The 13,989-nt window shown below is 37.2% G+C and overlaps 1 protein-coding gene across 1 annotated transcript in view; it reads right to left on the bottom strand.

Annotated features, from left to right (window-relative positions):
• Nucleotides 1–13,801, bottom strand: part of LOC121326556 (adenylate kinase isoenzyme 5-like) — a 39,161-nt gene extending 25,360 nt beyond the window's left edge. The window contains exons 1-5 of the mRNA XM_041269893.1: nucleotides 13,463–13,801; nucleotides 11,299–11,485; nucleotides 9,852–10,019; nucleotides 8,601–8,773; nucleotides 8,008–8,121 (exon numbers count right to left, since the gene is read on the bottom strand). Of these exons, the coding sequence (XP_041125827.1) occupies nucleotides 8,008–8,121; nucleotides 8,601–8,773; nucleotides 9,852–10,019; nucleotides 11,299–11,485; nucleotides 13,463–13,522 (702 nt within the window). The 5' untranslated portion in view covers nucleotides 13,523–13,801. The remainder of the gene's footprint in view (nucleotides 1–8,007; nucleotides 8,122–8,600; nucleotides 8,774–9,851; nucleotides 10,020–11,298; nucleotides 11,486–13,462) is intronic.
• Between the last annotated feature and the right edge of the window lie 188 nt (nucleotides 13,802–13,989).

The raw sequence follows: 13,989 nt of genomic DNA on the forward strand, positions 1-13,989 counted from the left end.
ATATTGTAGCTAATACATACACAGTTAGACAGTAAAAATGGAGAGCCAACTCCAGGACCGCGATATATCTGAATCCGCAGTATAGTTATTATATATATATATATATATATATATATATATATATATATATATATATATATATATATATATATATATATATATATATATATATATATAGTACCAGTCAAAAGTTTGAGTACATTTGCTGGAAACTAGCTTTTTTCATAATTGACAATGTTTTATGTCGTATACGTTTCTATAATTACTTGAAAATGAAAACACATTGTTACAATATACAAAACAAAACATAAGGCATATCAAAGCAATGTTCAAGAAAACTGAAAATTGTCTCTAAATCTTGGATTCCTCAAAATAGCCACCCTTTGCCTTAATAACAGCCTCACAAATACGAGGCATCCGGTTAACAACAGGAAAGCAGGAAATCACCCAGCATGTCTTCCCAGCTCTTCTGCAGCATTTCCCAGAGATGTAGGGCACTTGTGGGTAGCTTTGCTTTGACTATTCTGTCCAGTTCATCCCATACAAGTTCTATGGGATTGAGGTCTGGAGACTGGGCAGACCAGGTCATTATACTGAGTTGTCCTTCACTGTCCTTCTTCGCCAGATAGTTCTTGCACAACTTTGAGGTGTGTTTCAGGTCATTATCTTGCTGAAGAATGAAGGACTGCCCAACTAGCCATAATCCTGATGGAATGGCATGCCTTTGAAGTATGCTATGATAGACATGCTGGTTGAGCTTGCCACAGACTGATCACCAACTCGGTCACCAGCAAAGCAACCCCAGACCATGACACTGCCTCCTCCATGCTTGACAGTGGGAACCACACATGCAGAACTCATGCGCTCACCCTCTCTGCGTCTTACAAATACTCGGTAGTTGGACCCAAATATTTCAAATTTTGTCTCATTGGTCCATAAGACTGACTTCCACTCCTCAAACGTCCAGTTTCTGTGTTTTTTGGCCCAGGCAAGTCTCTTCCTCCTATTCTGCACTCTTAACAATGATTTTTTTGCAGCAACTCTTCCAGTTAGGCCAGCTTCATTCACTCTCCTCTGAACAGTTTATGTTGAAACATCTGTACTTCTAGTAACATTTAGCTGAGCTTGTATTTCAAGGGCAGTTGATTGCCGGTTTTGCAGACTCGAATGAACTTGTTCTCTGATTCTGAGGTCACCCTTGGCCTGCCTGACCTTGTTCGGTCCTCATGAGTGCCAGTTTCTTCAAATCGTTTGACGGTCTTGGCCACAGCAGTTACAGACAGTTGCAAAGTTCTTGTGATTTGTCTTAAAGATTGACCTTCATTTCTTAAAGTAATTACAGTCTTTTTTCTTTGCTTAACTGAGCATATTTTGCCATTTTCTGCTCCCTTACATTCAGGAATGACAAACTTGTACCTACGCTACCTATATTTATAGTAGTCATGGACCCTCACTTGTTAACAATATTTGGTGACAAAGGGTAAATTAGGTAACATGCTACTTAACTCAGAGAACATCTAACAAAGACACTTTTATACTTAGGCCAGTGTTCTAACACCATGTTACACACATTTCAGACTTTCAACTGGCTTGGGCTTCAGATTGAATGCAATTCACTTATGATTATCAGCTTATACCTTCTGTTAATGAGCGCTACATTTACAGTGAACTTTATTCTATAAAAATAAGCCAAGATAAAAAATATAATATTGTATCATATAACCGACCCTACAGTGTTAAAGAACACAAGATGATACTAAATGTATATTTATATACAGGTTACAGACATTTATTTAAATGTTTATGTTTTACTATGAAGAAAATGTAGTTGCAGGCTGCAATATTCCCCTGAGAATAATATGAGGTCTTGCAGCTGTGTCACTACACACAGCCGCCAAGCTGAAAAATACACCAATATTGCACACAGCCCTAGTACACACTACAGACACTGCCAGTGTCACATACACCATCTGGCAGTTGGGATTTGCCTAAAGTATTACAAAGTGAACTGCATTTATCTCAATCTTAAATATACTTTGGCTTTCCATATTTCAAAATGGCCAGTTATATATTTTCATTGAAATAAAATTCCATAAGACAATACGATGCATTGTGACAGTAAATACAAACATACAAAAGCTATCTTGCTCCCTTCAGCTGATTAATTGCAATGAATATGCAAATCCACTCATCAATCCAGATCGTTACTATATTGCATATTCTATAGCGCTATTAATTCATGTGTTTCTATGGCACATTTTCCACAGTGTATGTATCAGATAAATCAATCTTGACAGGACATTTAAACTGCTGTTAGGTTATCTGGAACAATTTATCATATTGCATTATGGAAAAAGAATTGATGCTGAAGTCATTTTTCAAACTATATACTGCAGGTTAAACATGGATGACTGTTTATTATAAATATTACATGCCGGTCGATGCATAGAACTACCCTGCTCTGAAACCCTGGCACTCTAATGCACTCTAATGAATATAGTGCAGGATCTCACATTTGCTGCACTCTTTTTTGTATACATAATCTTTTCTCAGAATTGCTGTTTGTTTTGTATATTGTTTTGGACAGTGGCATCATATTGGAAATGTAATCATTGGGAGCGTATGTCAAATTCAGGGGAATTCTATTTTCATTGTATGTATATTTTACATTTTAAACAATCTTATCAAAAAGCATACATCACCACCTGTTAGTTATTGGCTGTTAATTATACAAAGACACAATAATTCCCACTTTCATGTCAAACACTATGCATAATGCTGATCTGATTACATGACAAAAAAGTCAATGGGTAAATGGCAGCATGCGTTTCTGTGCTTTGTAGGGAAACTGATAGTATATTTACATAAGATTTCAAAGCTACAGCTCCTGGGTGTATCAGCCCAGTGTTTATTTGTTTGAATCCAGCACTGACTCATATGTTTGCATTTATTTAAAATGAGGAATGAGGCTTGTTTGTGATAATAACAAGTACACTCTAGCCTGGAAAACGTTTACAATAGAAAGGGTGAGGAAATGTATTGTAACCAAATGTACTATTACACCACATACACAAAGATGATGTTGCAAAGGTTTTTGTTGTGGATTTGATGATATGAAACTGATGCGCATGCATGTGTCTGTTGTCTTCCCAAGTCCCCACACCAATCCTTCTGGACGGGTGTGTGAATGGGGTTTTGATACCTCTAAAACAAACAAATGGGGCTAACTCCACTCATTCAAGCTGTACATCCATTATCGACTGACTATGAACTAGGAAACCCCAACAGTCTAGGACATCTCTGTTCTGTATTCTACTACTGTTGTCAATCAGAATTATATTTTCAGTATCTTGTACTTCATTTTATTCTTAAAGGTAACTAACTACTTACTACTTGCTCTTTATGGAATTTACTTGTATAATCAAATATTTTAAAGTTTAACAGCTGTTACAATTTGTTATTTTACTACTGGCTTTATTGTATTTTATAACTGCTCTCATCTGTAATGTGATATTTTGTACTGTGATATTTTGTAATGTTATACTTTGTAATGTGATACTTTGTAAGAACTGTTAGTCACCCTGGATAAGGGCGTCTGCTGGAAATAAATAATAATAATCTGACAGCAGACATATGAACACCATATCAATCAATTAGAAGGGATGGAGCTCTGATTCTTAAGCCTGGGGGTGAGGGGGAAGGGTGTGTTTGTGGAGAAGAGGTGGATCTGTAAATATCTTAAAGACAAACCACAATTCCAATAATCAAATCGCACATCAGAGGGATTTGGGGCTTTTTAATGCACATTAATAATAGTAGTTTAAAAAAAAATATATATATATATATATATACAGTGCCTTGCAAAAGTATTCAGACCCCTGACCAATTCTCTCATATTACTGAATTACAAATGGTACATTGAAATTTCGTTCTGTTCGATATTTTATTTTAAAGCACTGAAACTCAGAATCAATTATTGTAAGGTGACATTGGTTTTATGTTGGGAAATATTTTCAAGAAAAATAAAAAACTGAAATATCTTGCTTGCATAAGTATTCAACCCCCACACATTAATATTTGGTAGAGCCACCTTTTGCTGCAATAACAGCTTTAAGCCTTTTGGGGTAAGTATGTACCAGCTTTGCACACAGTGTCGGAGTGATTTTGGCCCATTCTTCTTGGCAGATTTGCTCCAGGTTGTTCAGGTTGGTTGGACGACACTTGTGGACCGCAATTTTCAAATAGTGCCACAGATTCTCAATGGGATTGAGATCAGGACTTTGACTGGGCCACTGTAGGACATTCAACTTTTTGTTCTTGAGTCACTCCAATGTTGCTTTGGCCTTGTGCTTGGGATCATTGTCCTGCTAAAAGGTGAATTTCCTCCCAAGCTTCAGTTTTTTTCCTCCTAAGCAGATTCTCTTGCAGTATTTTCCTGTATTTTGCTCCATCCATTCTTTCTTCAACAGTAACAAGATGCCCAGTCCCTGCTGATGAGAAGCATCCCCACAGCATGATGCTGCCACCACCATACTTCACTGTAGGGATGGTGTGTCTTGAGGCATGGGCAGTGTTAGCTTTGCGCCACACATAGCGCTTTGAGTTTTGGCCAAAAAGCTCTATATTGGTCTCATCTGACCACAAAACCTTTTCCCACATTGCAGCTGGGTCACTCATGCTTTCTGGAAAACTCCAGACGTGCTTTCAGATGGTACTTTTTGAGTAACGGCTTCTTTCTTGCCACCCTCCCATACAGGCCAGTGTCATGCAGAGCTCTTGATATGGTTGACTGGTGCACCATTACTCCACTCCCAGCCACTGAACTCTGTAGCTCCTTCAAAGTGATTGTTGGCCTCTCTGTGGCTTCTCTCACAAGTCTCCTTCTTGTCTGAGAGCTGAGTTTTGAGGGACGGCCTTTTCTTGGCAGTGCCTGGGTGGTGTGATACAGCTTTCACATCCTGATTATTGATCCAACTGTGCTCAATGGGATATCCAAACACTTGGATATTATTGTGTACCCTTTCCCTAATCTACGCATTTGTATTACTTTATCTCTAACTTCTGTAAAATGCTTTCTGGTCTTCATTTTCCTTCAGATTCACAGCCTTACCAATGATCCTTCAACAGTGGGGGTTTTATCCAGAAAATGTGACAGCAACTTTAATGGTTCACAGGTGGAGGCCAATGGTAAGGTAATTGTGTCCTCGTTAGGGCAATTTCTTTCATCGGTGCAAACTGGGAGCTTCCACAGCACAGAGGTTGAATACTTATGCAAGCAAGATATTTCAATTTTTTATTTTTCTTAAAAATATTTCCCAACATAAAACCAATGTCACCTTACAATAATTGATTCTGAGTTTCAATGTTTTAACATAAAATATCGAACAGAACAAAATCTCAGTGTACTATTCGTAATTCAGTAATATGAGAGAATTGGTCAGGGGTCTATATATATAAAGCATATATTTTACAATGAGTTCAAACACATCTATTTTTTAAAATATAAATATCCCTTGTTAAAATGCTTCTGATCCTGATGTGGTATAGCTGCGGATTCCATTTTCCCAATAATTCCATTTCACTTAGATCCTCATTATAAGGTGGAACACATGCAGCACGGCCTGTTAACTGTGACTCCCAACGGTTGTGTTACAGTAATAAGAGGGCACGCTATAAAACCAGCAAGATACAATCTAGAAGGCTACTTTGACAGCTTCAATCTGTGATTATTCTATTTATACTTTTCAAAATAAAAATCTATATAACTAAATATTAATTTCTAACTCTGTACTGTGGGTTGTTGGAGTTCTTGGTGATTATGTAATTCTGCAACAGAATACTTTTGAACAAACCCATTTCTATTCTCACTACCGTCATGAATTTTCAGTTTATAACACAGTCTGATCAGTCAGCAGAAGGAAGATCCTTGGGGACAATAATTTGTAGATAAAGGAGCCTTTGACAGAGTGCAGCTGAATGTTCTGTGGATAAAGCACTAGGTTTTTACCTCAGTCATGGAAACAGTGTCCTAATTTATGCTAAACTGAAGCTGAAAGTATCCAAGTCCATTAGGCATGTTAACTTATTTGCATTGATTACTTCAGCGCTTCACACAAAATGAGTTTCATTCATCTGCTCAACTATTCATACTCTAATCCACATCAATCAAAAAGACAGTCTCCTCAGTCTGGCAGGATTCCAGTAGGCGCTTCTCAGCACCTGAATCTCAAAAGCAGCTTAATATAGCTTTAAGACAAGGATCCCAGCCATGCCAGTGAGCAATGGAATATGAAGCCTGCTATTCATCTCCCTGATTATTTGTTATTGGTTCAAATCCAGCCAAGGTTGGCAGTAGGGATCCAAAGTAAGGATTGGAAGCCTATTTAAAATGAGGTTTAGTCTAATTCCTTCTGGACGGGTGTGTGAATCCCGAGAAAACACCATCACAATTGGTACATGTTTGGAGGCAGTCACTCAGAGGGACCAGGGATGGGATGGGCACTTTACCCACTCACCCTAAAAAAGGTGTTCCATTCAGGTAGGGATGTGTGGGAAAGCCCAAATTGCTGCTTCTTATGTATTCACTTGCTCTGGATCTGAAAAGGTTACTTCAATTTCCAGTGGAGTAAATTAAAGCATCAGCCACAAAATTCTATGTGTTAACAATTACTGGGCACTGTTGGTATTTGACAAGCCTCAGAGCTGTTCCAAGGCCACGGATTGAGAGTACTCTGCTGCTGCTATGAATCCATTCATGTTGCATTACCCCCAGCTACTCTCAAAGCTTATATACTGCACTGTATGTATTCGCCAAGCTCTTACTCACTCCAATCTCTGTCTTCTGTGCCAAGGTTGCTACATAGTCCATCTCCTTAAGTGAAGACCTTTCAAAATCATTCACATTTCTTTCTGACCTTATCGCCATAGCTAACCCAGGCTCTTAGCCAAAACACTTTTTTTTTACTGTAGCTTCTGTCAACAATTAAATGAATCCCCTGATTTATCTATGGGCTAAAGGCTTGAGGAAAAATATTAATAGATATCCAGTTTTGCAGAAACAGGAGAAAAAAATGGAAAAAAAGAAACCAAAGATTAAATGTATTTTGTTCTGATACAGTACAGTTTGCAAAGCAAAAGTATCTGTACATGGCAGAATCAAGTGTCTTTTCTTTTGCACAAAGATTTTTTCATCAAACAGGTACATTACATTTTGTGAAGTCTCTCTAATCAAATGGAAGCACGGGTTCAAGCAGCACACAGAAGAAGACTGAAGACACAGACCTTTCTGGATTACGGGTCACTAGTTTATTGAACTGTTTAAAAACTAGGACTTACTAGTGTATCTCTGTATGGTTCTGTTTTACAAAACTGTAAAAAATAAAAATAAATAAATAAACACTTTTTCAATTGTAGTATATATTTTTTTGTCTGTCAAAAGGACAATTTAAGACATTGGTTGCTGTAATCTTGCAATGTTTGCTCATGTTTTACACGAGCAAGCCTCTCTCTCCTGTACTAAGCCTCTTGAATGAAGGGTACATCTTCATAGCCTTATACAGCCCACTGATCAAGTGTTTCCTGCTGCAAATTAGTGGCCAATAAATAAATGTTGCTCATAATTCAGTGAGTACAGACTCATGGCAGTTGATGAAATCTGAAGGCTGAGTGACATGGTGACAATAGCTTGAAAGAGTGTCATTTAGCACACAGCATGAGCTGTTTTTTTTTACACCCACAGACATTTCTGCCTTTGACTTTGTGATTTGAAATTGGGTTGAAAGGAGAGACAGTAGACATTATTGTTCCCCTGAGGTCACTATTTTAGTAGGTCAATGTCTGTTTTATTTTTGGCCCGTGTGACTCTGCATTAGCCAATTGGCATGCAAGTTTCAATCTAAGGGTTTTATATACCTATTACAACCTATTACACTGTTTGATTACTGTTGTGGTGATTCATATATTTATTAAGTGAAGTCACAACTGTAGAAAAAAAAAGAAATCGCCTACCTGGTCTTCAAAAGATAGTGCTTGGGCAACATCTCTAGGAAATCCATCAATAATTATCCCGGGTACATCGGGAATCTGCATCAGTTTCTGTTTTATCTCTGTAATAGTTGTTTCCTAGGAGAAATAATGTATTTCATAAATAATTACTACCTGTGATTCGCTTAATTAGACCCCATTTAAGCCTCACACAGTTTGCATCTGCAACTCTGAAGGTGAATTTAAGGCTTAAGTTGGGTTTTATTAACTGAAAATGAGTTTTATAAAGCTGTGGTTATTATCCCCTTAACATAGAACACATACACTGTATACACAAGGATTGAATGGTCACTGTAGACTGATCTTACAATGTATGGTTGACACCAGATCTGGAACATAAATGATTAGGCCATTAAATAACCAAGAGATGCAAACCTAACTTCTTCCACGAATTATGTATTATTACTTTCCAATCAAGTCTACTGCAAGGATTAATTGAATCTAGTCGTTAACAACCCACTTTATAAGACTGCCTGGGGCTTTCACACATTGTTACAGTAAGTGTTAAGTTACTGCTAATGGGGGTTTTTAAACACTACAGTGATGATGCTCTATACCTGTGGTGCCAATTCTCCATTTGTAATTATTTTTGCAATTAAGCTCCATTTCCTGTTGCTGGTGGCATTGTGGATCATCTTGTTTCTCAGAAGCTCCCCAACAGAAATATATTCAAACCCATAGCGCTCTGCAATCTTTAGGCTCTGGGTCCCTTTGCCACTGCCTGGCCCACCTGTTGTGTTAATAAAACAGAGTGTTGCTATGTTACCCAAAGATTAAAGGACATATTTTTATAAACAGAAAGGTTAACGCATTGATCCTTGTTATTTCCTAGTCAACTGTAAGACCTCAATCAGAAAGGCCGGGGAATCAATAACGTGCATGTGAAGGTCACCGGGTCTAAATAGTTTGCCTTCAGTTCTTTGACACTAAAGTGGAAATGTCTGTGAAATGTTACATGTTGGCTTCATTAAATATTTAGTATTTATGATCCATTTGTCTCTGCTTTATATCAATACCTGTTACAGGGCTCTTCAAACACCTTTGCCTATTAGAAGCCACACTGCTGTGAAGTATTTCAAGTTGTGAATGTTGTTGACATTTGCCCAATGGGGGCAAATTCACAGCTATCACAATGTTTGTTTGTTTTTTAAAGAGGAATAAAACCAATTTTAACGATACACAATTAGCACGAAACAATTATGTTTCAGAATGAGAAAGTTTTGAACAGTGTTATTCCTGTCTGAAAATTGGAATTTGCCATTGCTTCCAAATAGGGCCCCAGTAGATTAGTTCAACCACAGTCGTGCTACTTTGCAGTCAGTAAATACCTCATGGTGCTCTATCAAATAAGGGCAAGGGTATAAATGTATGTGCCCAGGCAAAAGTCCAACATAGGTCAACAAACAATCTGAGTGAATTTAAAAAGCACAACCCCTATACTATATAGGATTTAATAACCAGACATCTACAGATGAGATGCTACGTCTTGATCCCAGTAGACAAAAAAGACATTTACAGAAGTGGAACCAGCCTTTAAAACCGGTACAGTTCCTTGCTCTCTATGATTCATGGGGTTATATACATTACAGAAAGTTGGTGAAAATGCATTAGCAATTTTCTATAGTTTGTATAACAGTTCACACCCAGTGAACTGCTAGAGACATCTTTAGATAAATGAAACTGGTTTACCTCTTTGGAGTGAGCCTGGGGAATCGTGGAATGATAACAACTGACCAGCCTCATTAAAAAAAAAGGTAATTATGGTCCTTTAAACAGTATACCCCCTCACCTCCCCCACTCCATCTTACCAATAACAAGGATTATCTTGGGACGTGGTCTTGCTGGGTCAAACACTTCGTATTCCTCAATCAGCTCAGCAGTCTCAGACAGGTCCGAGTCACTCTCAATAGAGAACTGATGGATTGGAGGCAACCGATCATATCTCCGGTAAGGAAAATTAGAGCTATCTGGCAACACTGAGATGTTAGAAGGAAACCATGCATTAGAATAATGACAGCATATTCAGCAAGATGTGAGGTGCATGACTCTAAATCATTACTGATATTGCACTAGTCCCATAGTCTCCAGCCTGCCTCTATAAAAGATTAAATATACCTCTTCCCATCAGACCTAAGGCAGCTAGAAAGCTTGTATGGACAGTCTTGAATTTAATATCTTTCCAGTGCTTACATTAAATAGTTGATCCTGGTTTATCGTGATACTGTATATAACTGACATTTACCAATTTAGATTTATGCAAAAGGCTCAACATCTAGACCACTGAATTTGTTTTATACATGTGAAGTGTGATTGTAAGCTTTGTTATAGTACACAATTAACCAGATCAAGTCTATAAATCACCAGTTTCTGCAACTGTCGAGCTTTGTCTGTTCAATTGATCTGTGGCGGATATAAACACCAACACTGTTTAAATCAATAAGTAAGGACCCTTCTTGGCATTTTACAAGATTTGTTTTACAGAAAGAAATATTCCGCTTAAAATTCAAATGTACAGCACAGCACACAGTCACGCTAAAGAATCAGGAAGTGCAGTTAACATATTTATTGACTGGTGAAATACAAATATTTTCACAAAACAAACATTAAACTTTACAGCTACAGCGTGCAGTGCAAAAGCATGTCATTAAAAACCACATATTTAGGTGAAAAGCGCTACAATAAAAGTCGCTGCATTTAAAAACATATAAACACGTGGCATTTTCGGCCCTCTAAAATAAAGGGCTTTACATAAACTAAGCAAGAAATGGCAGTGTCCAGTATGAAAAAACAACACAAAATAATAAATTAACATCCAAAGTAGCACTATAGCATTAAAATGTTCAATACAAAAAATGCCTGAGTTACAAGCTCTTGCAGTGTCTAAAAAAAATAAAATAAAAAATATGGATTGTAACGTGGCAGGAAATCAATCAGACCGGTCGTTCAAACCGGGGCGTTGACTTGGCAGAATCTGTACTATTAGACTCAAATGCACTAGATGTATGATTTTCATAACCTTCATAATTAAACAGTGAATACAGCTTATCGCTTGAACAGATGCCAGTGGTAATGAGTAGCCTTCTTTGTTTGCATCTTGCCCTGGTGACACACTGCGAGTGCTACTTCCCAAAGCAACAGCGGCAATGAGACATCACAGCTCAGGTACTCTCAGATCGTTTGTGAGGCAAAGAGCTGCTCTTAATCCCAACTCACATCCATGATGCTGAATCTAGCAAGGAACGGTGCTATGCTTACCATTTCGGAAGAAAGACCTCCTGGATTGTCCTCCATTGAGTGGAGTTAATGATTTTTTCTCCTGGCCGACGAATGTATCCCATCTCACCTTCTCTGTTCCGCCCAGGTCCCTCACCTTCTTCAGACAGCTTTCCATATACTCAACTGGGTCATCGGGTCTGTAGTACATTAAGCCAGTCAGCAGACTCTGCAACAGCACCAACATTTACTTGATTAAACTTTAGATTTTGGATCCAACAGAAAACATTTAAATAACCACTGATTATTATTAACAACGATTGGCAATGGATTCCAATATAATTTTAATGAGACAGAACTGCAACACATTACTAATATAAAATGATGAATCTTTTCTAATGTCAATGACTTACAATTGTGGAAGACTTCACAGTGTGATAGATGGAAATTATATACATGTTCTTATTATAGCGATTAGTTACACATTGTATAACGCTGTATTGACAGTCAAGTTAAATCACCCATCTGTGTTTTTGCCATGCTTTATTACACATTAAAATGTGTGCTCTAAAAATCTTGACGGTTTTTAATGTGCCACCTTACAGAGACTTGAAAGCCAGCGCAGGTATCTCACAGTAAATATTCTGTCTGCATCTCTTGTCTCCTTAATAATAACTCAATTACCATGTTAATAATTTATATTCAAAGCCATAACCTAACTGTAAATGTAAAGCAGAACGCTCCTCTACACAGCAGAAATTATTGTTTTGGCACTTCAATGCTTAATAACACAATTTTCCATCTGGGAAGTTTAGTAACTGGCTGGAAGATAATGACTTAAACCAGAAAAAAAAAAAAAAAAATTGTAATATACAGTAGTGTGCAAATATATGAGAACACCTCAAGATCTGTCATTTCTATATTTTATATACCTACCTGCATGAAAACCTGTGTGAGAATTTCAAGTTTTCATCAGTAGTAAACTGATCTTGCATTTTATAACTTTTGCATTTTAAATCTTGCATTTTATGATTTGTGGCTATGGGTTCCTTTTCTCTTTACATTTTACATTGATTGCATGTCAAGTCATCAATTAAATTCGATTTACAATATATATAACGTTTTAATATTTTCCTCTTAATCAGACTTTCCTAACATGCACATTTACAGTCGTTTGAACATAATTACTGCGTGCTGCAAATTAACCACTTGAAAATGAAAGGTCTGTTCAGTTAGCACAAATTTTGATTCCGAGATTACAGTATCTCTACGTAATTAAAACACCCTTAAACGAGCTTAGCAGCTAGAACTCTATATGTGTAATGGAAATAAGGGGTATTACAGGCTCATGTGTCTCTAAACAGTTTTAGAGGTCTTTTAATATTAGTTATTAAGGTCAGTGAACAAGGTTTTAATAACTACATTAATTACACTTGCCCTAACAATTACTTAGTCTTTGCTATTAAATATGTGCCCTATTCCTGGACGATTTCATGGGTACACAAATTGTAGTTGTTCAGGAGCTTAGTTGTAGTTATCATAAATTGTGTGTGAAAAATATGCATCTCCTAAAACTGTACAATGATTGTATCATTACTTTTGATTTTTTTTTAAAAATGAGAATAGCAATGTTCAATCTACACCCAGTACAAGAATACAAAGCTTTGACCCATAATGAATAATTACAGGCTACTGTTTAGATTTCCATATCAGCTGTTGGGTAAGTCACTACAACATCAAACAACTGTTATGTATCTACACATCTTTACCGTAACGATTGCTTTTATCAGGTCTCGTATATTGTATATGAATATTACACCGATTGAGTGTGGCATTTACAAATTGTAATATGCATAATCTAGGACACCAAGCAGTCAAAATGGGATGCATCACCTTAATTTCCTGTGTGTCCACACTCTTCCAGTAACATGTCTGATGAATTCATAAATGCATGTTTAATACTTATCTCATAATAATCACAGCTTGATTTTTTTTTTGTTTTAAATGAGAATGCCCTGTCATTTGTAACTCACCGTCGCTGTGGACTTAAACTCGAATCGATATTAGACTCAGAATTCAGATTTCACTTTTAACCCATTTTAGAAGTGTGCAAACCAGCTCCAGCGAGAGAAAATTATTGCTATTAACCGATATAGTAACTCCATGCACAAAAACTCAATATAAACCACAGGTGCATGGAGCTCACCTCAAACAGCTGAGGGATCTCTCTTCGTGTGAGGTATTCCTTGGCATCGCTGGTATTCATCCTTCCTATTTGTGTAATGAACGATATTATAAACTGTCCTCTGTTCTCTTCTTAGCAAATTGTTTTTAGATTTGATTCACGAAAATAATAAAGCGAAACAAATCGATATGCGTATCTTGCTGTAAGAATTTCAAATCAATGTGTATTTTCGTGTTAAAAGTGAAAAAGAAAAAAAAAAACACAGATCGCAAAAGGCAACTCCTTTCTCTTTGGCTGTGTGATGTATTGATTTCTTCGTTAACCGAACCTACTACAGTATCTTCTCTCGGTCATACTGTAAACAGTTAAAAAAAACAACTCATCTCTAAACGCACTTTCAATGCACTGCCCCACAGTGTCAGTTACGCTGGTGGTCCCACGCAGCACCACGGTACTTAACTGTTTACCCGAGGGACGCTAGAGGGGGTTGTCGTGCTCAACAGTCACCATTCACCAGTGAATATTATTATTATTCCAGAGAATGCATT

The sequence above is a fragment of the Polyodon spathula genome, chromosome 14 (assembly GCF_017654505.1).
Source record: "Polyodon spathula isolate WHYD16114869_AA chromosome 14, ASM1765450v1, whole genome shotgun sequence".
Lineage (NCBI taxonomy): Eukaryota > Metazoa > Chordata > Actinopteri > Acipenseriformes > Polyodontidae > Polyodon > Polyodon spathula.